This window comes from Anas acuta, chromosome 26 (assembly GCF_963932015.1).
Source record: "Anas acuta chromosome 26, bAnaAcu1.1, whole genome shotgun sequence".
In the NCBI taxonomy this organism is placed as follows: domain Eukaryota; kingdom Metazoa; phylum Chordata; class Aves; order Anseriformes; family Anatidae; genus Anas; species Anas acuta.
Window position 1 is genome coordinate 3510041 of NC_089004.1, and position 27362 is coordinate 3537402.

At 51.5% G+C, this 27362-nt stretch overlaps 1 protein-coding gene across 12 annotated transcripts in view; it reads right to left on the reverse strand.

Moving 5' to 3' along the window:
- Positions 1–27362, reverse strand: part of PTPRS (protein tyrosine phosphatase receptor type S) — a 151227-nt gene that overhangs the window by 77839 nt on the left and 46026 nt on the right. For all 12 annotated transcript variants that reach the window (XM_068661831.1, XM_068661841.1, XM_068661838.1 and 9 more), the window contains exons 2-4: positions 21046–21213; positions 2650–2795; positions 1563–1704 (exon numbers count right to left, since the gene is read on the reverse strand). In XM_068661831.1, the coding sequence (XP_068517932.1) occupies positions 1563–1704; positions 2650–2795; positions 21046–21133 (376 nt within the window). In that variant the 5' untranslated portion in view covers positions 21134–21213. The remainder of the gene's footprint in view (positions 1–1562; positions 1705–2649; positions 2796–21045; positions 21214–27362) is intronic.

Genomic DNA, 27362 nt, shown 5'->3' on the forward strand with positions numbered 1-27362 from the left:
CCCCAAGGACAGCCACTGAGCTCAGCTCGGCATTTCCCAGGCGCTGCAGCTTTCTTGTGGCAGAGCGTGCCTGAAAAACGACGTGAGAATCCAGAGGGGTTGCGAGAGCAGGAACTGGAGGAACACTTTCTCTCTTGCCACTGCTCGCAACGGAATTGTAGGGGTAGGGATTTCGCATGTGATCACGGGGGCACCTCTCCCAACCCAGCACAGCTCCAGAGAACACAGGGGACTAAGTGTGAAGAGCAAGGCTCCCAGCTCGACACGCTCCTGTCGCAGAGCGCTGCTGCAGCCTCCTGACAGTGACAGCCCACCACAGGCAGCGAACAGAAGGTTAAATGCCATGCCAGGCAGAGGAGCAGCACAACGACTGAAGTGCACCTACACAAATCTGGCAGGCGTGACTGGACCACGGGCCCCCGTGCGCAAAGGCAGGCAGCATCCCGACCACATGGAGCCTGCAGGTGGGCAGCAGAAGGGGTATTCCTGCTCCCAAGGGACACAAAGGGTTTTGCCACGTGCCCTTTATGCCTGATCTTTAGTTATTGCTGTGTGCTGGGGATTTGCACACAAATTGAGCTCTGCACTATTCGGGATGTGCTCGCTCTCTTTTCAAACAAAAGGACTCCAGATGCTCTCGAGAACACTGAAACTGCCGAAGAAAAGGCAATTGGCATTCAGTCCCAGCCACCACTTGGTCTTAGGAGGACCACACAATGCCTGGAGCACCTCAAACTGCTGGGAGCAGTGCTCACTGCAGAAATGCCTGTTCTTACCGCAAGTGTCCCCATCCAAAAGCCTGCAGGTTTTCTACAGCACCTCCTGCTGATGGCTGCATCCACAGCCAACGCTCCCAAGCTAAGGCCAGTTATCCACCACCCCCCGCCAGGCTTTTCTGCCAGGATCACTCGCATTGCCCTGTGGTTTGAATGGAGATCACCACCCATCTTTCCTCCTAAAGTGGGTCAGTTTGAGCAAGCAGCCTCGTTTGGTGTTTCACAAGGCAATTTTACAGATCTCCAGGGTAATAACGGAAAACATCCAGAGGCATCCACAGCAACAGCATATTGTTCCCTCCCCCACGTCAAGTTCAGAGAGCATATTTCCAACAGATGACACGAAGGAGGCATCCATGTAAACATCCTCTAGAGTGGGGACAAGTGGAAAAAAAAAGAACAAAATGGAGAGGGGAACTGTGCTCTCAGAGAGTGCACAGAGCAAAGGATCTCTGGTGCTGCTTGTAAACCCAGGGAGGAAATTTTTATTGGAGGCGAAGGAAAATCATAGCACCATGGGGTAATTCAGGTTGGAAGGAACCTCAGCTCATCTTCCAGTCAAACCTCCCGAATTGTGTGGTTTTAGCAAGCACTCCAGCTTTGTTTTTTATACAGCAATTTTATAAAGAGCAAACGGATCTGACAAGTCCGACAAACCAAAACTGAAGGACTTTGTCCTTGGGCCATGTGTTTTGTGACAGTTCCCACTCATCTGAAGGAAGGGAGAAGCTCAAGGGGCCCTTTCCCCCACGATGCTGACACACGGCAGACAGGCAGGATCCTTACCTCGGAGGACGGTGAGCTTGGCATGGACGGTAACCTCCCCATGCGGGTTCTGAGCAACACACTCATAAATGTTCTCATCCCGGGGAGTCCGGAGTGGCTGGATCCTCAAAACAGCACCTGCGCTTTCATCAAATTCGATTGTCTGGAGGATAAAGGGAAAGAGAGACAGTAAGCATCCTTGGGTTGGAAGCAGGAAGCTCATTCCTGCTTCTAAAGGAGGCACCAGCCCTTGTCCAAACACAGACACTCAAAACCACACTTCAGCTGTCCTGCAATTCCCTGCACATGGCCAGCATAGGCAGTTTCTCTCTCCACTGACCTCAAGTTGGCAGAGAACTGCTCCACACCAAGCCCCATCCCTGACCCAAAAAACCTGATATACACACCCCAAATACTCCGAAATAATGAGCCATGGTGAGTGTGTGCTTGGGGTGGGTGTTCAGAGTACAACTGTGATTAAGCACAGGGAAACTGACCAAGGGAAAACAAAATAAAAACGAATCCCCACCTCCTTCCTCCATCTGCATGGGCAACTGACACCACAGAGCTCTTCTCAGCACACAGCTGCCTGGCAGGACAGAGTCCCACAGCGAATTCCACAGGCTGACCTCCTAGTTCTTGTTCCTCCACTCTCATTTCTATCTAAACAATACCAATTGCTTGGGTCTGGCTGCCAGCAACTGCAATGTTTACTCCAGTCTGTCCCAGGGTTAAAATAATGAGTCGTGGATGGGTACGAAAGGTACATGTACAGAGATGCAGTACCACCAGCTTAGCTGGAGTTTCTTACAGAAGGAAGGAGACAGCTTTATATTGTATCTGAGGAGGGGGAAGGAAAAAAAAACAACCAACAAAACAAGAGAAAAAACTCCAATAACGTAAGTAACCCAAGCTCTCTCTTGCTTTGGAACAATCCCAGCTGTTGACATGGCCAAAAACTTGCATTTCACTCTTTCTGCTGTTAAAACTCCTCCCATTCCAAACCTCCCTCTATTACTGGCTCTTAGAATGGCCACGAGAGCACGAGCTGCTTTGTGCTGGTCTCTCTTTACACATGCACAGACAGTGATTGATGGACGTCTCTTACCTCAAACCTCTGAGAGTTCACTTTCTTCCCTTTCTTGTTCCAGGTGACCCGTGGCTTTGGGTCTCCAGTTGCTTGGCATACAAAGGAGGCCACCCCTCCTGACACACCAATTTGGTCCACGGGTTTTTTAATGAACACAGGGGGACCTTTAAGGAAAAAAACAAAACAAAAAAGAAACATAATCATTGTCATGAGGACAGACAAACTCAATAAACACTGTTCGCAATTAATAGTAGCATTATCACTGCTGTTCTCTAATGGTCTCGGATGAAATTAAACCTCTTCACCTTTTGGGAACAAGTAGTCTTTGCCTCTATTTGACATCACAAAATGATTAAGGGCCTGATCCTAGAGAGAGATTCCAGTGGGATGATTTTGCAAAGCCTCTTATTTCTGAAGAGTGGACTTTTAAACTGTTTTGCACAGGGAAAGCTGACTGTGTAAATGCTAAGAATCATCACCAAAAGCTGGTAGAGCTGAAAACAGTACCTAGAAACACTGAACTGCACTCCCCAGCTCCCAGCAGATGAACAAGTCACCACAGAGTGGGGCAGACTTACAGAAACATACGCAAGGCAGGGGTAAAGCGTGAGAAAAGGACCATAAAATAAATGGAATGGGAAATGTGGTACAACGAGATCTCAAGGATGATGGTGTGAAAGAGACTGATGGCAGTGGTTCTGGGATGTGAAACACCCTTGGCTTGTAGCACCTCTGTTTTCATCTCTGAATGTTCTCCCTCACCAGTACATTTACACGGTAACAGGCACAGCAGCCTTTCGAACAGGCAAGCTGATAGGATACAGCACAAGAAATGAAAGTTAAAATCACTTCAAAATAATCCAATTGTCAAGACAAGAGCATGGCAGCCAAATCCGCAGTCTGCTCCTGCAGTTCCCCCTTCCCCTCTTCTCCCCTTACTCATCACGAGACATCTGAGAAAAGATGAAGAATTCACAATGCTAAAAGAGGAATCCAAAAGCTCTGCAAAGCCTCTTTACACCCAGCTGCTCCAAGGTGCAGGCCTGAACAAACACACACAGCCTGGGGCTGCGTTTCAGCTAGCCTGGACCCAAGGGAACAGCACTTGAGCTTGCAGCACCCCTCCCTCCCTCCATCCACACGAACTCCCATTCATTTCCAGCAGTCAAGAGCATCTCTGCAGGGAGGGGAATGATGCTGGGAGAGGCTTTCTGACCAGGGAAGGTGTCAAGGGCCTTCTGATGGGAAAACAATGGGGCCAGGAGCATCCATGCAGAGCCCACATTGCCTCTGTCCTTGGAGAACCTTCCTTCCATGCTCCAACCCGTTTCCCTGCACAGTTTCCTCTCGTCTAGTTAGTTTAAAATTTATTGAAATATTTAAATCACAAGGCCACAGCTGTGTTCAAATAAAATCACTCAGATCATAAAGTTGCCGTCTGTTATTCTTGAGAAAAGGAGACCACATGACTGCGAAATCTGTATGTTTATACGTACACACTCCGAGTCTATAAAGCAAGATGTAAACAGCCTACCGAAGAGCAGAAGAAGAGGGCAAATGGTAGCTAAAGAGAAGTCTCCAGGGTCTTCTAGGGGTCGAAAAACAAAAGGCAGCATTCCCCCCTTCCCTGCCTGGTGTGGTCAGGAGTATATAAATAAAAGGCACCGAGCACGCTCATGTGATGCAATCAAGCCTTTGTTTCCATGCTGGAGGTAAATACAATTTGCTGGAGCTGTTTATGTCCCACCGAACGCTGTGTGTACAAAGCATCAGATATATAAATATCCAAATCTATATTTAGAGGTCAGAATCTTCTTCGCAATGTTACTGCTAAAGGTTATCAAGCAAGTCCCGCTGGAGGCACTGGCACCTGGGAATTTGTCTTCCAGCCAAGAAAGGCAAAACCAAAACTTTGCTTCGGGCGAAAATATAAATGCTCCTTCTGCCTGAAACCCAACTTCCTTCCTCTGTTCTCCTATATTCAAAATCCGAAGTGTTTGCAGAGGTCAATTCTGAAGGGACAGCCAAAATCAGCCAGGGCTTTTAAGAGCTCTTTATTGATGCGAGTTCATTTCCCAAAACGCAAGCCCCTAACAATCCTTAATGTCGCATATAGATTTAAACGGGTGCAAGCGGTACAATTAGAGCACAAATAAGGACAAATAAGCTGCTATTTTGGGCTTGCCGAAAGTGAAGGTGCTCCAAATAGGGAAAGAACCGGAGCCATAGCTCAGCGTTCCTTTTTAGGCACTCTGTGGACTCACTGTGTGCTAACAGGTAAGCCGACCTGCTCTGTGAACACGGCTTTTCCGAGGTCACTGCAATGCTGAGCTGCCTGCAATAAACTAGCTCGTAGAGAACGAGAGACAAAAGGGAAGAAACCAAGCAAAAATCCCGAACAAGTAGTCCCTTAGATTTCGCTACTCACTCGGAAAATCAATGAAAATCAAAGCTAAATTATTGTTTTTGAAATCCAGGCTTTGATTCTCCCCCTCCCCCTGCCAAAGCACCCATTACACTCTCCACCTATGCACCCCTCGTCACTCCAGCCCACACCGACTGCAGAGCAGCCCTCTCTCCTCTGGAAAAGAGAAAGCCAGCACTGTCGCAGGCAAGGTGGTGATGATACAAAGCTGAAACAAATTCCTACGTGCTGCGTAGGATTGCTCCAGCTCTGCCGTGCCAAGTCCAGCTTGCAGTGAAACATGCAGTTAGAATTCCTGCTCCAGCTCTGCAAATCACTTCGGAAGGCTCCAAAAGCAGCAACAAGGTGCCGTGTGAAAGTGAAACACTATCAGCACACTCAGAATGGCTGATGTGTCTCACCTCATTTGCCAAGATTGCAGGGCCTCAGTTTTAAATAAATAAATGAAAATCGGAGACGGGCATTTTCCAGACAACATACTTGCAATCCAGGAGCTTTTTTTATCACTGCCCTTAGGGAGAGCTGAGAAAAATCAGTCTTGGAAAACCCTGAGTGAGTTCTACCTAGGTCTGGGGGTCACAAGACATTTTTATTTTCCCCCTTTTTCAGCTTGCAAAGCAGAACTTGGATTTTAGAGTATCAAAACAGGAGTGGAAAAGCCTTGAACTTAAAAGAATTTTCCTACTTATGAGAGGTTTCCTGGGGTCTGGGTCTCAGGAGAGGAGGCTGCAAAGACTAGCTGGCTGCTGTGTACCTGTGATTCTTCTCTACAGCTTAATGGAAAGCCATCAAGTTAAACCGAACCTTTTATTCCTGCCGACTGCCCACGCACTTCCCAAAAGCAACAGCCAGGGCAAGAGACACGCTGGCTAGTTGCCATGGATAGTAAGGAAGAGACATATAGCCACCTGCCATCCCATGCTATGTGACTGCATCCCCGAAGATGACCAGCACCCACATTTACTACCCCTGACCCACCTCTGTCACACCTTGCAGAGAGCTCTGCTCCTGCCCCTCTGTTCCTAAATCCTGCCAAGGCCAACACCACAAGGGCAGACACCATGAGGGTGAGCTCATGGCCTCATCAGCTGCCATGAGCATCACCCCATGCAGACAACCTCCAGTCGGCTTCACTTGCTGAAGCACAGGCTTAGAGAAACACGGGCGGTCCCGGCATCTGTTCAGAAGGGACATGACGCACATTTACTGCTGGGATTTTGTGAAGCCTTACGCAGACTTTGAGGAGAAGCTGTGAGGTGCTAAGGGTGGGGTCTCCGACTCATCCCTGCGGCACAAACACTAGGGGAACACGGTAAGGCATCAGCCCACGTACCCTGCACACCAAGGCAGCTTTCCTCACAGAAGAGGAATCTGTTGCTGCTTCGACTCTCCTTCCTTCATACTTTCATGTGACACCGCAGCAGAAAAAGTTCTTCAAATGCAGTCATGTAAAAAGAAACCACCTCCTGTTAATAATACACAGACACCAAACCAGTTGGAGGAACTTTCCAGTAAGGAAGTTTGTAAGATGTAGGAGTGGGGAAAATGAGGGGACATCTCACCCTTTAAACCTAAATGTCCCTCAGGAGCTGCTGCCATGGTGAGGAGCAGGCGGTGGGTGAGGAGTGAGGGAGACGGGCCAGCCACCATATGCCTGCTTGAAACATCAGATGCCAAAATCAGAGAAAGGGATGAAAAACCCAGAGGTGGTTTGAGTGCTGGTAGAGAGGCACAAATGGGCCTAACGTAACTGAGCCAACAGCTGAAGGGGAGGAAAAAAAAGGCAGTTGTGAACTTGTACCACCGATCCTTCTTCCTTGCCTCCCGTAAGACTTGTCTCCAGACAGACCTGGCTGCCTCTCCTGCAGGTGGGCTGATGTGGGCAAGGTGGACAGGGAAGGGGACAAGGAGCCTGGGAATGTGTTTAGCCCCAAAGACCATGAAATAGGGTAGGAGCAGCTTTCTCCACACTATCCCAGTTTGTGGCTGAAGACACAGTCTGAAGGGAAAACTCACACCAGCTTGGCTAAAGGAACGAAGCAGTGGCAGCAGAGGGCTGTGTAAAAGCAGCATGGCAAGCACTAGCCCACTTCTCAGCAATCTGGGAAGGTCAACCAGAGTCAGCTCAAATGGGGGGACAGAGAGAGGCAGGTCACACTGGGGAAATATTGACTTCCCTGGGCTTTTCTGAGACAAAAATTGATTCTCAAAGCATTTTTGCCAGCCTTCCAGATCGATGCACCAACATCCTCCCAGCCTCCTGAGCTGAAGTGCTCCTGGTGCTGGCTCAGGAATACACAGCAATTTGGGAAATTATGGGGTGAACCAACAAGACCTGACTGAAAACAGCCCCCTGCTCCTCCAGCCTGAGCTGTGCAAGCACACACACACGTCCCTGCCCTACACCATGAAGATCCTCAGTCCTGTTATACACAGCACCAGTTGGCGGCATGCAGGCCCCCATCTCTCTGCCTCAGAGGAAGAGGAGACCCCCTACACTTCACTGACAAAATGGATGGGGAACCCAGCTGAGACCTAAATTGTTCCTCTCCTGAGCTACTCCCACCAGCTGTGGGGCAAGCCTGAGGCAGAAAGCTGCTCCTGCAGGGAGAAGGACAACACGTCTAACATGTCTGCCACCTCCTTCCACCACAGCTCCCACAGGGGAGGCGCCACAGCACGGCAGCGGGCCTGCCTCTGTGCCTTGGTGCAGGCCTGACTCCCTTCCCTCAGCCCCATGGCGGATAAGAACAAGGCAAAGCAGGGCCTGAAGATGGTCCCTGACTACTTCACTGTGTCACTGGCCCCAGCGCTGGGAAGGGAACGGGCAGTGTGCATGTAAACCCACACCCTGCAGCCCTCCCTGAGGAGGGGGCTGCACACAGGCACCCCCACACCTCAGCTTCCTTCTGACCCCCCGGCTCTCCCCTCTTCTCCAGCCTCCCAGCAGGGGCCTGGGGCTGATTTGAGATGGCAAAATTCACCTCAGTGATCATCAGGCCTCCTTTCACAACCCCCCCACGCTGCCCCCAGGAAAGCACCTCGACAATGGACCGCAAATAAAGACAAACCACTTATTCTTTCCTCTGGCCCCAGCACAGAGCAGCATGAGTCCGGCTGAAAGGGCCCCTCGCCCACAGCAGCAGCAATCCATGGAAACAAAAGAAAGCCAGTTACAAAACACGTACTTTAAAAGGTTTTGCTTCCATTTTTGGTGACCCCGATCCCCGCCACCAGCATTCTGGTAGAGGCCCACGCACCGGTCCCGCTGACCCATGGTGCCAGCAGACGAGGTCCCAGGTTTCAGCTTTTTCTTTGCTGGTGAATAAACAGCCATTATCCCTGCTGCAGGGAATGGAGGGGGCCCTCAGCTATACCTGAGACTGCTAAAGAGACTGAGGCAAAAGCAATAAGGCCATTTTATTGCAGCCTTTCTGAACCACAGGGCAGTGTCTTTTTGCCCACCCTTCCTGGTCAACCTTCAACAAATGCCCCCACGGTTCTGAGCCTGCCTTTTCCCTGTGGAGGTGCTTCCCACTGTGAGAGCTTGCCCACAGGACGGATTCAGGGCATGTTAAGCAGTGTCAGCCTTTACTCTAGCTCAAAAATACAGAACTGATCAAAATGCATCCCTTTTTCGCGCATATACAATATAATCTATACACACAAACATCCGCACCTTTGCCTTTCGAGAACAAAGGCAGAAGAGGAGGCCATTAAGCCATTTACAGTCAATGTCATTTTGCTCTTAGCGTTAACAAACCCCAATCTGCTCTTCAAGGCTCCAGATGATTCCCACAATCGGGATTCAGATCTCTTGCTCTGACGCAAATTCGGCTGACCTTGGGCGCTCACCCTTCCCGGCACCTCAGTCTGCCACCCGTAGCGTGGAGGTGACAATCCTCATTCCTCACACCTGCCTGCCTGCCTGCTTTTGTCTAGACACTATGAGCCATTTGGAGTAAAGGAGGGTCTCAGCACGGATCTGCTCAGCACTCAACACCATAGGTGGTCTTGCACACAACTACAGCCTCTAAACACTGCAACACAAACAAAACAAAAGAACTGGGGAATATCAGCAGAGGCAGAGCTCAGAGACCTTCTCCCACATGCATTTATGGTTGGGAGAAGAGGATAAAATGTAAAAGCCAGACAAAAGCTTTGCAATCTCCGAACAACCGGGTCGTGTTAGCTTGAATGAGGACATCTCTCTTGACAGGCTATTTCTCACCCTTCTAGCTTCACGGGCAGCCAACCCACTCTGTGAGTCTATGCAAGAATCCCATGGTGTTCTCTCTGACACACAACGGGTTAAGCTCCCTCTCTCCTCCTGCCCCCCTCTTTGGTTTTTGGGCTGAAACTTTCTGCTGATCTAGTGAAACTCCATCTTCATTTTCCACAGCTGCTGACAGGCTCACAATTGGAGGAGGACAAGGTACTCCCCCAACTCCAGCGCTGGGCGGTAGTGCTTTCATCTCCCCTTTTAAAAACCTCTCAGGCAATGTACAACCTGGGGAGGGCTCAGCACCGGGTGGTTGTTTGCTGGTTTAGATAAGGGTTTGACACACGTGTGCTGCTGCGGTCTGCTTGCAGGCAGCAGATGTGTCCCCTGTGCTTGAGGGATCGAGGTGGGAGTGGTGAGAAGCTGGGGGTGGCCTGGGGGGCACAGCCGGAGGGGCAGAAAACAGCTTTGGGACACCACTGAACTGGGCAGCTAAGGAGGGAGAGGAAGGGAGAAATGATGGCGAAGTCACAGATGCATTAGCGGGGGAAAAGAGAGGAGAGATCGATGGGGAGAATGCAAGAGGAATGGAGCAAGATGGAGAGGAGGGAGCTGCTCAGAGCCAGAGCAAGGAAGTGAAGATTAGATAGAGGAGGCAAGCCACAGAGCAGATGAAAACAGGAGAGAGCAGCCAAATTTAAGACAGATGGAGAGTGGGGAGCAAGAATGCGATGTTTGGAACGGGAACGCATTGCAAAGCAGCGGCATTAGAGAGCGGGGGAGCTTGCAAGAGGGGTAAAAGAAGGATGGCTTCGTAATTTACATTTTTCTTCATGAGAGGAGTGAGAGCTGCAAACTGGGAGCAGGACTGATGCAGGCAGTGGCGAGGGTCTCTATGGAGACACACAAGGAGATTGAAAACACCCCTTGGAGAGGTCCTACAGAGACTCTGGTCCCCTTGAAATCCAAGGTTTTACTGACAGATTCTGCATTTTTTTTCTTGGGGCTGTTTCTCAGTGCCTCACAAATAAAATTAAAATGAGGGTTTTCTGACAGAACAAACAAACAGGGAGTGAATTATATTCCATTTCCCCGTCAATAACTTCTTCCCAACCCAGTCGTCTTATCATCATAAAAAGTCCATTAAGCAGTAATTGGGGAGGCAGCAGAACGCAGGGCTGGTCCATGAAACAGAAGCACACTCGCTCCCCAACTGGCCTTTTCTGGGAAGGCAGACAGGATAATTATAGGCTTCAGACAGAGACTTCCTCTTACTGTCAGCAGCTCTTGGCTCCCTTCAGGGAGATGGGACTGGCAAGGTTGGGGAAAGGAGGGTAAAAAAAGACTGAGGACGTTTTTTCAGAAGTGAAATACTTCCACCTTGTTATTCCCCTGCTGCTGATCTATCAAAGCCCTCACCTGACTCAGAACGGCTGGGCTGCACACAAGTGTACACAGGTTTTTCCCCTGTCAGAAATACGGGAATGTCATTTGAAAGATTTCCCCCTCCCCTTTCTTGCAAGCCCACAGAGAAGGAAGGACACGGCGAAGGATGTGACTCGGCATGGGATTTAAGACAAGCCGAAAATGGGTGAGAAAGATCAAGGACTCGTTTATACACCACGACTCTGCTGCCTGTCCAACAAGCCCAGCGCCTGCTCCTCTGCGAGGCCTGCCCGTGCTGCCAGCTCCAACCTTTCCCCTCAGCCAGGACAAGGCAGCAGGCCCTTCGTAGCTAACACCACGCCAAGCTGTTCTTGCCTTGAGACTTGCCATTTTGGGGACCTGGCACATCCATACAGCCTGCAGGCACCTATCTGCAATGCGTTCAGATCCAGACCCTTTGGAAGAGGAGGTACAAGCCTGCAGCAGAGGAGGCAGGATGAGACTGAGGCTACCCAAATCTATTCCTAGTTCTGACACCCAAGGTGAGAAAAAAACACGTTATCCTGCCTGCTGGAGGAAAAGCATAATCCTTCCTTCTGGTCTATTTAAACTGCTGGTTTTAAGGGATGGGACCGTGCCTTATCGCCGGGGAACAGCAGCTAGCATGAAGTCACCCAGTTCCAGCAGGACTTCTTCAAGCTACTCTCACGCATCCGTATGTAGGGAAAAGATCCACCTTCCTCCCGAGCACAAAGGGAATCTGCCGCAGTCACAGATCAGTCCCAGCCCTAGTGACTGGCACCCCGACACAGCCAAGGAAAACAGTCTTCCAACTGTGGTTTATGCAAACGCACAGGGCACAGTGTAATGATACCTAACACATACACAGGGTGCAAACTGCTCGACAGGACAGCACAGAAGGCTGTCCCTGTTCCACAAGGAGTGGGCTGCTATTCTGGGCCATGCAGCCTCTGCTTTTTCCCTCTGTCCCTAACTCAGAAAAACTGATGCCTCACAACACGTGGTGTGTGTGCACCAGGAACTACCCATCCTGTCAGAGCTGTGACACGGTGGAAGCCAGGAATACTACACATGCTTCAGTTTAATGAAGGAGAAATAGGGTGGAGAGTGCTTCAGGTGCAAACTGCTTCTCTGTCTGCTTACTGCCTGCACCCAGCACGGGGCGGTTCCAGGGCAAAGCAGCAGGTAGGTGGCATTGCGGATGGATCTCTGTAGCATCTCTACCCAGACTCTTATTCACCTTCTGGCACTACACTGCAATGCCAGGAAGAAAGAAAGAAGCTCCTTGAGACCAGCAAGAGCTGAAGCAGATGAGCAATGCTGTCATGTAAGATGGCAGCCCTGGGATCAGCTGCTGCAGGGCCGGGAAGCACAGGAGCACGTGCAGCCTCAGCAACGCGGCAGGCCAGGACCCTGGGGACACGCGAGTGCTTTCCATCAACTGTAACAACATCACATCCCATATTTGTCCACAAGCCCTATAACAAGGCATAACAACCCCGAGCAGAGCAAGAAACCCAAGGAGCTATCCTGGCAACATAATGAGTGCCCCTTGTCCATCAACATCATGACAGCCATCCCAGGCTGTTTGCAATCTGAAGCTTGAGGCAGGGAGCTCTGCCTTCCCCTGCCATGTTGCTAAGACAGCTTCTTCTCCAGCCGTGTCATTGGCATCGGCATCTCGGAGAAGCTCGACTCATCCCCTTCCTAGAGAAGACGCAGCTAAAAAGGGCCTGGCCTTTACTCAACTTCTGCTGCTCTGCTTGAGTCACTAACACAACCAGAGTCTATGGGGGATGCCAGAACATGAAAAACCACCACCTGTGGGACAAGCCTGAACGAAAAGAAAGCCTAACGAGCAAGGATCCCAACTCCCGGGGGGCATGCCATCTTAATATAGCCCAGCAGAGGTCCTGAGCTGCTGGGAAGTGACAGCAGAATCGGCGGCGAGGGGAAAAACAAACTGCTACAAGCTTCAGCCTCTCACGGTCTTTCGGAGAAAGTGCAGTGCAAGAAGCCCCAAGGCTGTAATCAGAGAGGTCAGTTCTGATCCTGGGTTTAGAGATATGACAAAGACTTCTGCAAAATGTAAACACGCGGCTCAGTCCCCAGCCTTGCATCGCCTGCTTAGAAGGGGCTGCAGCGCTGCAGCAGATGAACGATCCCAATCAGGATTTGCTAGCTAATACAATCATTTGGGGATGAAAGGCACACCAGATAAATACCCTATTGTCTGATAAACCTCTTTTGCTCCTGTAAATTAAAGCTATCTTACTTCCATTTCCTTCCCACAAACAATTCTACTGCTCCAAAGTATTAACCTATTATTTCGATATATTTTCAAGCACACACTGCCCAAAAAATTAAGAAATATTTCTTCCTTTTATGCAAGAGAAGAAGACTCCTTGCCTACAGGAAAAGGGCAAGATACAATTCCTAGAGCACAGAATTTGGGGTATTTTCAAAAGCTTGTTACATCACTCTTATCCGATCGCTGGTAAGAGACTTTAGCCCACATTTTCCATTGAACAAAACGAAATTCTGGGTATACAAGCTCAAAACACCTTATCCAGAGTTGTAACAGCATATTTTGAGCTTGTATTGCTCATCAGTATTGAGACTGGGATGTCAAGGGAGCTCACGAACGAGAGATCTTGAAAACAAGAAATAAAAATCTAATAAAGCCTGACTAATGGGTGAACACAACCTTTAACAATCACGAACTTTGACTCCTACCACATGAGTCATTACAATTTCTGCCTCTGAACCACAACATTCATCAGTCAGATTTGTAGTGAGCACATCAACACAAGAGAAGAAAAAAGGGCAAATGCAGCAACAGCACCGAGATCTGACAAATTCAGGTTTGGGACAACTAGAGAGTCACCGAGCCAGAAAAAAATGTCCAACACATGAGAGAGAGATGGAAACATGGAAAAGCTGCAGCAAGAAATCCCTTAAATCTTCTATCAAAGACAATGAGCGAGAAAGGGGACCTCATTTTGAGTTGGACACTTTTCTCTTTGTGCTTGACACTTGCCAAGAGATGCAATGGATGGATTCCTATGAGAAGACCGTTCGTAATGCAGCCCCTCCAGGCACCATAGCAGAAAATGCCTCTTCCGTTCAGGCGAAGGCAGTCCCTCAAGTGGCAGCTACTGGAATTAACCATGATCAGCAGATATAGAAAGAGAGGGGGGTATCGAAGCCCTAATAAAGAAAAACGCACATAGAAAGCCCTGGGAACCAAACGGCTCCTACCCATTCAGAAAGACAACAGAAAAACGAGAGCTGAGGGAATCTTCCTGGCTCGCTGGCTGATGACACGAGACGTGCTCTTTAATAGCTGAACTGAAAAAAAAACACAACGCCTTTTAGCAACTCATTCAAACAAATCAAAGTCAAGGCTGAAGATTAGTAAGTATTGCTACTCTTAACAGCACGCTCAGACTAATTTATGAATAAATCCACAAATTCTAACGGAGGTGAGGGAGGAAGAGGACACAGCCAAATTAATTTGACTTTATTAATTAAAAAAACCACCAAGTTTCATCACCCCAACACTCTTTAAAGGTTGCGCGAGTGTGGAGGGGAGTTATGCTCATTAATTATGCAGAAAATGCAAAACTATCATCCTCTGAATGAGTTTAAAATAAGGAGAAACCCTTTCAGAATGGGGAGAAATTACTCCCCAAGGCAGCTGAAATTTCTCTTGCAACTTCAAAGGACAATAAATTATTCAAATTGCTCGCGCCACTCTGCACCCTCTCTCACTCTCTCCCCTTCTCAATTTTATGCTCCTGAGTCAATTAAGGGTTTGGAGGACTTGGGAGAAACTTTGTAGAATGCTAAACCAGTCGCAGCTCCCTCTATTTATTTTGTTTCTTTCCTAAAGCTTTACTTTTCCTCTCAGCCTCAAAAGGAAACAGAAATGATTGTGCATTACAGATGAAACGAGCGGGGCATTGGTTTTAACCAAGCTCACGTGAAACTGCAATGTTTCATGCCTGCAACAAGCAGGATGGGACATGCTAAAAACGCTCTGCACGATGATACAAAGAAAACAAGGGGGTCAGTCCGCACTCCTCCGTGTCAACTGCTCGAATCATTCACTGCGATATCCCCTTTCAAAGTCTTAGCAGTCTGCGTTCCAAAATGTATTTATAATGCTCTTTCCTGGCAACCTTCAGGTCTAGGTTAGCTGCGATCGCTTCCACAGTCCCGCTGCTATCTGCTGTGCCCTTGGACGGCACCGGCGGCTCCCCTGCCAAACCGTAACGCGCCTGTTTAGCGTCTGCAGCATGAGAACCCCAAACCAAGACTGAGACGAATGACACCAGACAACAACACGGCACCAGAAGCCCTGCCTTATAAAAGAGAACCTAGACAAGCACGAAGAGGGAAGGGGGGTGGAGAAGGAGCAGTCACAGACCGAGGATGCTCCTGGCTCCTCGTCCAGCACCCTGCCGCAGCTCGTGCAATGGTTATCTCCACCACGAGCAGCAGATGGCACAGAACGTGACTGTCCTCATGAACTTTAACAATTCCCCCAAATTGAAGGCAGCTGCAGTGCAGGAACGTGACTGATGCCTAAAATGGGCACTGGGACCAATTATGCTGCAAGAGGACACCCTTGGCCGGAGGAGAGGAGAGGCACAGAGTGAATAAAACTGTTCTTGGGAGACTCTGGCTCTCCCAGGCCAATTCGAGCCCAGATTCCATCCCACGCACACCAAATAACGACATTCCTCTGGTTGGGTGTCCTTGAAAAACACTCTGTTTTGCCTTCTAAGAATAATATTGGGCTTGCCAGGCCACAAAAAAAGCTGGGAATACCCTCTCAGACTCCCTTCAGTGACCCAGGAGATTCATCTCTGGTTGGTTTTGAAACGACATGACCACGCAGACCTTTCCAGAGAGATGAAAAGCTGCCGCGACCCAGGGTCCTGGTGAGCTAACACAAAGTTCCCATCCTTCCTGGCAGCGTGTGCGAGAGCTATCTGGGTGAAAAGCACACGCAAAGGGGGAAAAGTCACAAAGAAATAAGTAGTAGCTCCCTGGTAAAGGCTGCAATGGATTAAATATCCTACTCTTGGCACACAGGTATGGTGAAGACATACATTTTCTCTTCCACAAACCCCACATAGATGGCATTTTTACATGAGCTGCTTGTTTACAAAACACACAGCTGCTCTTTTCTCCTAACTTAGCCATCTAATGAAGCTGAGCGGCAAGAACCTCTGGGTGGGAAAGGATCCTTTACCAGGAGACACCCATGGCTGGGTCCCAAACACACGTAGCTGCTGCTGTCCCCAGGTGCACCTCAGCAGAGCTTAATCAAATAAACGCCTGTGGTGTGGGGCACAGCTGAGACCTGCGAGGTGACAGCCCCCCAGCCCCTTAGGAAGCTCGTGCAAAGCATGATTTATTTCCTCTCCTGCTCCTCCAGAAACAAAACCTTTCCAATTTATCTAAAAATAAATAATAAAAAGATGACATCACTCAATCCAGGCAGGCAAGGTTTAATTTAATCAGGCACTTAAACAAGGTGACACAGAAGCTTAATTCAGCGTCCTTGAGCGGGACAACAACTAGTCCAGAGCCCTCAGCGACTGCCGGCTGCATCCCAGCTGGCAGACGGAGGAGGCAGCAAAGGAAAGGGCGATTTGGGAGCAAGGGGTCCCCTTGCCTGCAAAGGCAACTGGTGCACAGGGAGCACGAGCAGCAGGTGGGGAGGGAAGCAGGGGGCTCTGCCTTCTGGGAGGACGTTTGGCTTCACCACGTTTTGACATCTTCCTTCTCTTTGGACAGCGCTGCTGCCTTGTCATGAACCGGGTTGAAGCGCTTGCAGATGGAGCAGATTTCTCACAAAGCAGAGGAAGATTCCCTTCCCTCTGCTGTCATCTTAACGCGTCTATCAAGTCCTAAGATGGAGCCTCCTTGATTTTCACGACCGCCTTATCTGACAACTGCTGTCTTGGCCAGCAACAGATCAAAGCTGGGACCTCCAGAGCTACAAGCCCTGCCTTGGAGACGAATCCTGTGGCTAAGAGCACGTGAGGAACCATGCGGAGGCAAGGAGTCCCATCCACCTGCGAGGATCTGGCTCTCAGCAGGAGGAACCAGCTAGCAGCTCCCCCATTTCACAGCATGGAGCACACACCTCTCCTTGTTGTGCCAGCTCCCGAAATGTGGCGCTGCTTTGTCAGCCCAACCACGGACCTGCACGGGCTCCTCTCCCAACCCTCCGCACGTGGTCGCCATCCTCACTGCAAGCCCCACGTGCGTGGAGCAACCTCGCTGCCATCTGCTGCCGGCCTCCCCCGAGGCACTGCAGCTCGTGGAGCGTGAGAGATCCCCCTGCACATGCGCCTGGCACAAAGCTCTGTGTTCTCCAAATTAACGATGGAGCGAGGGCAATTAAAAGGGAAGAAAGTCAGGGTAATGCATCATAAAAGGGGCTTTATTCTTTTATTTTGTCAATTGCAATTTGGCTTTAATTATTTATGGTAATACTTTGGAGTGTGCTAGTAAGTGTTCTATGAAGTAATTTATAAAAGGAAGGAAACCTAAGTAATAAGTAATGTTCACTACTGCATCTGCTATTAAATCTTTGCTGGGGCGGAGAGCGCCACACACCAGCCCTGTGTGTATGCAAAGTACCAATTAGCAAAGCACTATTGTAAAACGCAAAGGTTTAATCAATGGGAAAAATCCACTCGAAAACAGCGAGCGTGCTGATTTCAGTTATAAAAATTACCACATTTCTATACAGCAAGTGGCTTTTTATCTGCAACCGAGGAGCACTTGAAGCGAGCGCGTTGCTCCTGCAGGTAGCACAGGAGGTCAGGGGACCCGAGCACCGCACTCCAGCCGAATGCAGCTGAGCCCTGGGCAGAGCGGGCAGGAGAAGGACCAGTAAGGCACAGCAAGGCGAGGCTGCCTTCACAGGAGATGTTTTAAGGTGCTCGCTGCAGAGATTTTATGACTTGGGTTGGGTGCATAACCAGGAGGCAGCAGCTCTTGGTTCTACGCCCCAGCGCATGAGAAATTTGGGAACTATTCCGCCACCTGGACCTGTGTCCAGACCTCACCTGTCAGTGCTGCCTGGTTTTCCCTGAGCTCGAAGGCACGCAGGAGCTGCCTCTGGGGCCGTGCAGCACTTGAGGGAGCAGATCTTGGGAAGGCCTTCCCTTCCGAGCTCACTGCAGGGCTGCCCATTAATGCACAGCCAGCTGAAGCCTTAACAAAATGATAATACCTTCCAGCTAATGAGAGGCCACTGCAAATAACCACGGAGCCAGCAATTTCCAGTTCCATGGCTACCCTCGACTGGATAGAAGAAACAATGGAAGTGACCATATGCAATCGAAGAAAAAGAGGAGAAACGGGTCTGCTTTATACTTTTCAATTATTATCCCCTTCAGCTCCTCAAGGAAGAACAGCAGGCAAAGAGCAGTGTGGTGCTTTGGTTTTTTAATTTAAATAGCAGTTTCCTTTAAATAGAATGTTCCAGCCATAGAAAGATTTAAATCACTGACTGAGATCAATTAGCCTAGGAAACAAGGGAAGTATTTTAATGGGCCTTTGATTGCAGAGGCCGCAGCTCCTCCAGCACTGCGCTGGAAGAGGAGGCGAGCTCAAGCTTCCAGCTTTGCTGCAAGGTGAGCCAGTCCCTGCCACAAACCAGTGTCCTGGGGGTTTCCTTCCCTCCATGGGGGCTTCCCACTGCAGTGGGGCCACCACCCCAGCCCCGTCTGGCATCGCCCGGGGGGCTGTGTGGCCGTGGCAGCCCCTCTGGATGAATTAGGGCAGGAAATGGGGTCAGCGTTGTGGCGAGCGCCGGCCAAATGGATGCTGGCCAAGGGATTACGCGAGAGGCAGCGTGACAGAGCCCAGGGCCATCTGATGGGAGAGGACATTGTCAGAACAGAGTGACAGCTCCTCACGCAGTCTCTGCAGTTGTGACAGACAAAGCTGTTTGCTGTTTCTATGCCTCAGTGGGGAGCATCGCAGACGAGCTGGGATGCTACTGACGCGCCTGGCACGGGCAGAATTTAGCAGTCCCTCCAAAATCAGGGGGTCTCAGCTCACCATCACCAGGCAGCCACTAACAGCTGCAGCCTCAGAGCTGTTCAAGGAGCTGGCACAGATGGGAGAGCATCCCCAAGGCTACCCAGGTGAAGGAGATGCTGCCCTGTTCTACAGGTTAGGAGAAAAACTCCTGGGCCAACTCCATCTGCAGCTCAAGCAGGTAACAGCAGCTCTGCCGTGGACGCTGAGTCCTGCAGCCTGTAAAGCTCCCCTCCGTAAATCTGTGAGCAGCAGGATATAAAAAAAAAAGCACAAAGCCTCCCTGTTCAGAACCCAAGGACACTGCAGAACTAGAGGAGAGAGGAGGCGAGCTGCTGGCAGCAAGGTGCCTGCTGAGCACTGACAGATTTCAGCAGGGCTGGGGCCATGCAACTGGTGCCGGCTGTGCCCGACCAGCACCAGCCCTTCCCGAGGGCACACTGCCACCAGAGACCCTTCCCAGCGCTCAGATGTGGGATCTCCAGCTCTGCTGAGCAAATCTCACCCCACAGAAGACAGGGGTGGACGAGACACTCATTCCTTCCTGGGAAAACTGAGACCACAGAAAAACTGGAGTCCCCCAGAAGTTGGGAGAAGCCCTGAGCCTGCAGAGTGCCCGCTCCCAGCAGCTTGGTGAGCTCGGTGCACGTTTACAAAGGAAAAGGACTGCGTTTTTCACAGGCACTCAGACATCACAACAGATGAATCAGGGCTGTATGCACACAAAGATGCACTTGCACGCACACAAACTCTCCATCTGCGTCTGCGAAGCTGCACTGCTTGCTTTGAAAACCCAGGACAAAGTGACTGCCCAGCAGAGCCACAGCACAGCAGCAGCACGAATGCGACTCTGCAGCCCTACCATGGGGTTTTCTACCGTCAGTGCCCCCCCCCCTCCTGCACAAATTGCCAGAGATGGACATTTCTGCCTTCAGTCTCCTGTTTTGGCAGGAGCAGGTGCAGGTAGAAGCCTGCCTAGCCTCAACACCCACTTTCAGATGCCAACGAGGCCACTCCGAGCACAGCTGGAGCTCACCAGGCAGCTTTAACCATCCACCCAAGGTGCTTGTAAGAACCTACAAGAGCAGTGGCTGCAATATTCAAATAGGACCCTGGATAAATACTTGGGCAAATCGTTCACAATGGGTTCTCAAACTGCAGCTTGGGGACAAATTTATGAAAATTGGCAGCACCATTTGAGTTACAGGCTGGCCCAAAGCTACACACCAGAAAAGCGGCCCTATAACAAACTTACCTGGGCCCGGCTCACTTCCCAAGCTTATTAAATGAAGAAAACAAAAGCAAACATTGTTCTGCATACGGACATTTCTCCCTGCAAAGAGGGGCTAACTGAACAAAACTGAGGAGCAAGGCAAGGCAAACACATCCCCATTTGCCTACTACAGGGAAGAGAGAAAGCGCTGTGCAAAAAAATTTCTCAGCAACAAAAGGTCGAGCATCCCATTCAATCCCCAGTGACTGCGTCATCTTAATAAACCCCGATAACGAAGCGATTATGTTAAAAGCTGTCAAGGGCTACACTGACCAGAGCAGCCCTCTCACCAGCTTCAAGCAGCTTTGCTGGGGAGGAAAAAAAAAGTTATAATTCAATCAGCTAGGAAGAGTCTATTCCCCACTGATCCCAAGCGCTCAGCCTTCATGTTGAAGGACCATTACATTTGAGTCGCCAAAGATTTTCACTTTTTTTTTTTCCCTTCCCCTTTTCATTTCTTAAAGCAAGAATTGAAAGGCAGCAAAGATAAAAAGTGTGTTAAACTGGACCCGGTTCATTCAGGGGAAGGAGAAATGTAATACTCTTTCTTTGGATGCTGTTGTGAATCCAGCCCCAGCGAGTAACGTGACAGCGGTCACTGGTGTCTGACAGGCGCCTGGAAGGACGGAGCAGGAGGGGACAATACGGGCCAGCTGGGTGGATATGGGGCCAGGAGCAGGGGTGGAGGTCCCAGCAGAGCTGCCAGGCACCTCCCTCCCCTTCTACCCTGCTCTTTGGCAGCCTGAGGGGCAACCCCAAATTCAAAGCAGGCTGGGACCTCACTGCCCTATAACATCCCTGCAAGGCAGGACTGGGAACAACAGCAAGGCACCAGCAGAGAGCTAAAGATGCTGAAAAATGAAGAGACACCATCAAGTCCTGAGCACTTCCCTAATGTGAAAAATTTGGGCATCCATTTGCTGGCTCTCTGCACTAAAGCCTGCCCTTCTGTTGTTCTCCAGGAAAGCTGAGGAATGGGTGAAAGAAGAGGGCAGGGGCCCGGCCCAGACTTACTTTCAGCTACGCAACCGATCAGCAGCACGGAGAGGAGGTTCACGAGGGAGACCAGCGCAGACATCCCAGGGCTGGGAAGGATCCTCATCCTCTGCAGCGGCCTTCAGCGCCAGCCGGGTAGGCTCCAGCTCAGCAGGCCTCACAGCGCGTCCCCAGCGTCGTCAGCACCTGCAGAGGGAAAGGGGAGAGCTCAGAGAGGGGAAACGAGGGCAATGGATGGTGTCGAGGTACAGGGCGGCCGGACAGAGCCCGAAAAGGCAGCAGGAGCTCAGGAATGGCCACACACGGTCTCTGCGAGGAGAGAGGGCCTCGATGCCACCAAGGGACCACAACTGTAGCAGCTAACGGTGAATTCCTGCCCAGCACCCACACAGAGGGAGAAAAGGGAAGAGTAACCAGGAGGCAGCCACTGCACAGGGCCCGTGTTTAAAGTTTAGCACCCGTCGGCTTCCCCCAGCCCCACACCCTGTCCCTAACGTGGGAGAGGAGCAGCGCTGGCGAGCAGCGAGGTGTGAAGGGATCCGAGCTGACAGGGCCCGGAGCCCCTCTCAAAGGGGGATTTTTCCACAACACGCTGGGCTGGGAGGAGAAAAAGGGAAACCCCACACGCAAAAAAAGCCAGAAAGGAAGAAAAATATCGCCCACAAAAGGGAAGATGAAGCAGGAGATGCCTCCCTTGTGTCTCCTTTTGGTTGCTGAGGCTGACCCCTTCACAAAGCTGCAGTGGCATTAAGGGAGCTGTGTTCTCAGCAAGTCCCCCCACCCCATATGTCAGCGACAGAGTTGTGCCCCCAAAGGGCTGAAAATAGAGGTGAGAGACGGCGAAAACTGCAACAAAACCTCCTGGTAGGGCCACGGCTGCGTGGCTCCTCTGTTCTGCTGTCCAAGCGCCGCCGTAATGGGCCGGCGTTGTGGGAAGGATGCTCTCAGATCTGTGCAGATTCCTTCCTGCCATCGCTTACCCCAATTAAAAATCAAACCCAGGGTTTGTCACCTCTTGGAGAAGAGCCAGGTAGGAGATGTTGTACAGCGATCAAAGGCTTTAGGACTAAGGGGATAGCGCGGCTGCTGAAGCTTTCTGATACACATCAGGGCATGAAACCATCGGGACAGGCAGTGTGAAGGGGCATTTTCATCTTTTTCGGTCCCATTAACTCTCCAAGGCTGAACCGTACAGAATTAAAAGAAAATCTAGGATAAACAAGAAGTCCCCATATGTACTCGGCCCTGAGGAGCAACTTTTCAGAGAGAAGCTTTGGACTCGCACTTTGAGGATTACAAAGCCTCTGCTGTGCACTCTGTGCTACTCCAGATCCTGCCTGCTTCAGTGCCGGCTTGTGAAAATGCAGCAGAAATACTGATATTCGTACAAGAGAAAAAATCTGGATTATACCACCGGGAATCTCTTCAAATGTTTGTTCCAGACGCGATTAGAGCAGCACGCAGAGGCCCCAACCAGACTTAACGGGGGGCTCGCGGGGTTGCAGGGCGCTGGGCTTTCTTTTGGTGTTGTCAGAGGTGAGCAGAGACCAGGACCATTAAGACAAGCTGCGACAGTAACTGTTAATTAAATTGGGGATGTGGCACCGCTGCCAGCACAACAAACAGAACTAGTTGCCGTTTGCTGGCTCTCCCTTCTCCCTGCTTCGGAGCCACCCAGCTCCTCAGTCCCATCAGGGGGGCTGGAGGGGCAGGAATCAGAGTGCAGGCGTCCTCCCAACCCTTTAAGGTCTCTGTATTTCAAAACCTGGCAAAACTTGCACAAACTGTTTGTCCTTATTATCACAGACAAGTCCGTCCCTCCCTGCCCAGTCCCAGTAAATGCCACCCAACATCTCCACGCTCCTCATCCACTCTTGACACGTGCCATCAGAGCAGACGAGGCTGCCCCACACAACCTGACCCCCCAAAAATGGAGCTGAACGCAGGCATGTCGGGGAAATGTTCCACCTTCTCTCCTGCATCTCGCGTGGCTTTTCATGCCATGTAATGGGCTCCGATGGAGAAGGTCTGGTTAAGGGGACACGGCAACAGCTCCAAGATTAGAGAAGGAGATGCCAGAGGGTGACACTTCTGCTCCACTGCTAATGTGCTTCCCGAGCCCTTGATGGAGACAGAAAGTGCTGGCAGAGATATTAGGACACGTCAACTTCAATCCAGCAGCTCATCCTTCAGAGCAGGTACGGCACCGGCTGTCTCCCCCCGGACACGGGATTTCAGGACACCAAGACGTGCACCCAGCCGGCACCCCGTGGGTGTCGAGGGGGGACTGGGGCAGGAATCAGCTCTGGGAACAGAGAGACTGGGAACAAACTCTCATTCACTGCACGATTCCTGCCCACAACGCCGAACACGCAACATTTGGAAACCCAGGCACCGTGCAACAAGCCTCTCCTGCCCTCCAGGCGGTGCTGAATTCAAGTGGGAATCGCTTTGGTGAACGCTCAGATCGCAAGGGTTTCATCAGCCATCCTCTCCCTTCCTCTGTGTGTGCGCAGCTTACCTTGTCTGTGCTCTCTGAAGCAGGCTCACATCACTCCCCCCGCCTGGCTCTGCTCCTGGCACGGCACAAGCAAACCCAACGGCAGCTTTCCTGCACTGCTCCACGGACCCGCACACTCTCACTAAATTCCCTGGCACAGGATCTCCTGCAACAGGAGCTAGCCACCCACTAGACCTCAATCCTGGCTAAAGAATGCAATTAAGTGAAGCCGTGGCCCCCCAGTGGGGTCAGATTTGTGCTAGATACGGTCACATTTCAGGAATAAGATTAATTCTTACAGTAAAAGAGCTCCTGTAAGACATTCATTCTTGCACGCTGCCTGATCTCCAGCTTTAAGCATGTAAACGTGCATCTCGTAGGCGCTGTGCACGAGATCTTCCAGAATATTACTAAAACTAATAAAATGGAGAGGTGTTTGCAGGAAGCAGCCTCCAGCTGGGGCTCCTCCAGCCCCTACAGAGCAAGGGGCTTCCAGGGACCCACGGGTGCTGGGAACAAAGGGTGAAACGCCCCAAAGCACCAACATTTCTTAAGAGCTTAAGTTCCATTGAGAGTCAAAGGGACTTAAGCTAAGCCGCTAAGATGCTTTTGAAGATTTTCCTCCCAGCAACTCCCATTTCAGAGGGTGCCGGACACCTAGCTCCTGTAAGCTCCTTTGGGTATCCAAGGGGATAGAGGAGGGCTTTGCCTGCAGACCACTTTGGCCAGCTTGGTTCCTGCTGCTTAAGGAGGGAGCTTGTGGGAAGCAGTGCTTGAAATAAAAGTGTCTGCACAGCTACGGGCATCGGAGGGGGCAGAGCCACGCAGGCATTTTGCCATTTGTTACCTTCTCTTAGCCCGCATCAAACCTGCGGCTGAAATGTTTGCTCTGCAGTTAAAAGAAATCCAGCAGGGAGCACGGCTTCGTTTCAGGCTCCCTAGAATGAAACAACTGGAAAACAGCTCCCCAAAACGCGTTCGGGCTTCTCTTGCTTCTGTTTCACCCGCACGCAAAAGGGAGAAGGGCCATTTAAAATAAATTCCCTGCAGAAACTTCCACGCAGATCTAGCAGATGATTAAACATCTTCATTTCCAGTAGCTGCGGTGGGAGAACGACTCCCATTAGATGCAGCAATCGAAGCAAACACCTTAGAGGCACGGGGCTGCGCTGAGGTCTCTCCTCCTTCCAGCAGCACCGGCTTCATTTGCGCTCTGAATTAACAAAGGTCAGTGGGGCGCTTCATTTCCTCCCAGCAACCTCTTTAAAGGAAGAAAGAAGAGCTTTTAGCCCAGCCAATATCTCATTTGGCACCTCCCTTGGGGAGGGGAGAGCCGAGATTTTGATCTCCCCCCCCAGCAATCCCAACCCTGCTGGGGCTGGGACGGTGACGCCAGTGCTGGTGGCACCGGTGGCAACTGGGACGTGGCCTGGGACCATTGTGGGCCCGGTGCTGGGACAAGGGGATGCCAACGTGCAGCTTCCTCCTGGCAGCCGGGCTGCTCTGCTGGCCACAATTTGCCTGGTTTCCCGGGGAAATAGAGCATGAAGACGCGATTCCAAGTACATGCTGCTGCCGCTCACTTCCCCTCCCCACCCGGTATCGTGCTGACCAGCTAAACCCTATTAAATAGGGGGGGGGGAGATGGCAGCCACCCTAATTCCCTCCCGATCACGTGCAAGGCAGTGCTGGTGGGGAGGGAGGTGGCGGTGGTGCCCCTGCTCCAGAAGCGAGTGTTTGGCCTCACGAGCTCCTGGGGAGGCTGCCCCAGAGGCTGAGCTGCTCAACAGCCAGGGGCTGAGCTCCACACGCACCTCCCTGCCTGAAAAACGAGGTCTTGGGGCATTTCCAAGTCAGCCCCCAACTCCTCCGGACGCAGCCCCTCCTCCAAGCTCCCCAGCCCACCTCAAGACGCAGGCCCTGGTCTGGCAGCCACAGTTCCAGCAGCCAGCAGAGCCCCTCCAGAGCCAAGCACGCCTGTTTATCCATCGCCGAGCGACTCAGATCTTAAAGAAAATATTTACAAGAAAGAGGCAGAGTATTATCTTCCATGGGGAAACAAACACAGATGGAGGAAAAAGAGCTTTGATCAGGACTGCCGCGCTCCTATCCGCTGCTTTTCATCCGCAGATCTCCAAGTGCTTTAATATGACAGCGTTATCCCTCTTCACGGAGCGGGAACCCAGACGAAACTGCACACTCAGAGAGCTCTGAGCATGAAGTCGTGCTGCCTCTCGCTGTGTTCGCACACAGCCGCACTCCTCCTTGCTTCTCACAGCATCTCTGGTCCTTTCGTGCACGCCACGTGCCCGGCACCGTCCCTGAGGAGCTTTGGGGGCAGCAATGTGGGTGCTGCTGCCCATGGGCACGATGGCACGGTGAGGGTTAAGCCATGGTCAGGGCAGGAGGAGCGAGAGGAGCTCTGTGCTGGGCTCCATCGTCAGGAGAAATTAATTTCGGCCCAGCGTGTCCCCACAGTGACAGCTCTGACAGGCGGAGATGTGTCTGCGGCGGCCGGGATGCAGCCGGCAGGTGCAGCGCAGCACGAACGGGTCCATGGGGATGATGATGATGAGGAGGAGGAGGAGGAAGCAGAGCACCTCGGCTAAGCCCAAGCCCAGCACGCCACGTGCTGCTGCAGCGAGGGCCCGGCCGTGCTGAAGGCAGAGCGAAAAGCAGCGAGGGAGGCGGTGCTGGGGCAAGCAGTGTGCCCAGGCTGCATCCAGCCGGCCCAGCGCTGAGCCCTGAGGCTGTGCCTTCCCCTTGGGGCTTCGGGAACACACAAAGGGGCAAGGTGGGGAAAAATCAGACCCAAGGCCACGTTTCCCCTGCTCTTCTCCTCCTCCCTTTGCTGGTATGTGCCAGCCTCCAGCCTTCACCGATGAACCCCGCAGGTCTCCACCGAGCACCTCCCAGCATCGGCGACCATCAGCAGCCCCGTTCCCTCATGGTTTGGGGTAACAGTTTGCATTTCTTTCTGCCAGGCCTCCGAGCTTTCTTCCTCTCTTTAGGAAGCCGCTCATCATGAGCCCCAGCTCAGCTGCCTGACAGGCTGGGAGCTCCTTGGGGCGCAGCCGGCACCGCCGGGTAAATCATCACCTCATGGCCTCACCTCAGCGCAGTGAGCCTCCACGAGGGGAATAAACACCAACCTCTGCGAGAAAACAATGCTACGGAGAAAATCTTCACTATCCCCTCCCCAAGGGACTGTGTCCCAGCCCCGTGAGCAGCCAGGAGGGTGGCACGGGGTCAGCGCAGCCTGCTCGAGGCTGGCGTGGAGATGCAGGTCAGCAAAGGAGCAGGCACTCAGCCCCAAAGTGCTTCAGTTTTGGGGACGCTGTGCATGTTCCCAGCTAAGCTGTGACCTTTTTAAAAGCACAGTGAAGTCCTTTCCGTTGGCACAAATGTTTTCAGCAGGTAGCAATTGTTGAGCAACTCTGATGTGCCCACCTCTGACCTCCAGAGAACCACCACACTGTGGTTCCTGCACACGCAGCGCCCCTCGTGAGTGGTTTGGCGTCACTCGTGGTGACACTGGTCAGGAGCAACCCGCAGGCTGGTGAGCAGAGCAGGTCCTCGCTCTGAATTTCCAGTGTCAGCAGGAGCCCAGCACCTCTCCCCACCAGACAGATCCTTCTGCATCCTGGGCGGCCAACGCAGCCGCACTCAGCACCACCAGGCCTTCTCCAAATCAGAGGTGCCACGCGCTGCTCACACAAAGCAGAGGAGAAAAGAAAAAAAAGAACTCAGAGCCCAACAAGACAACAACCCATCAGCAGCAAGGCTACAACAGCTCTTCTCGTGTCTAGAGTCCGAGCTGGGCAAAGGCACTTCT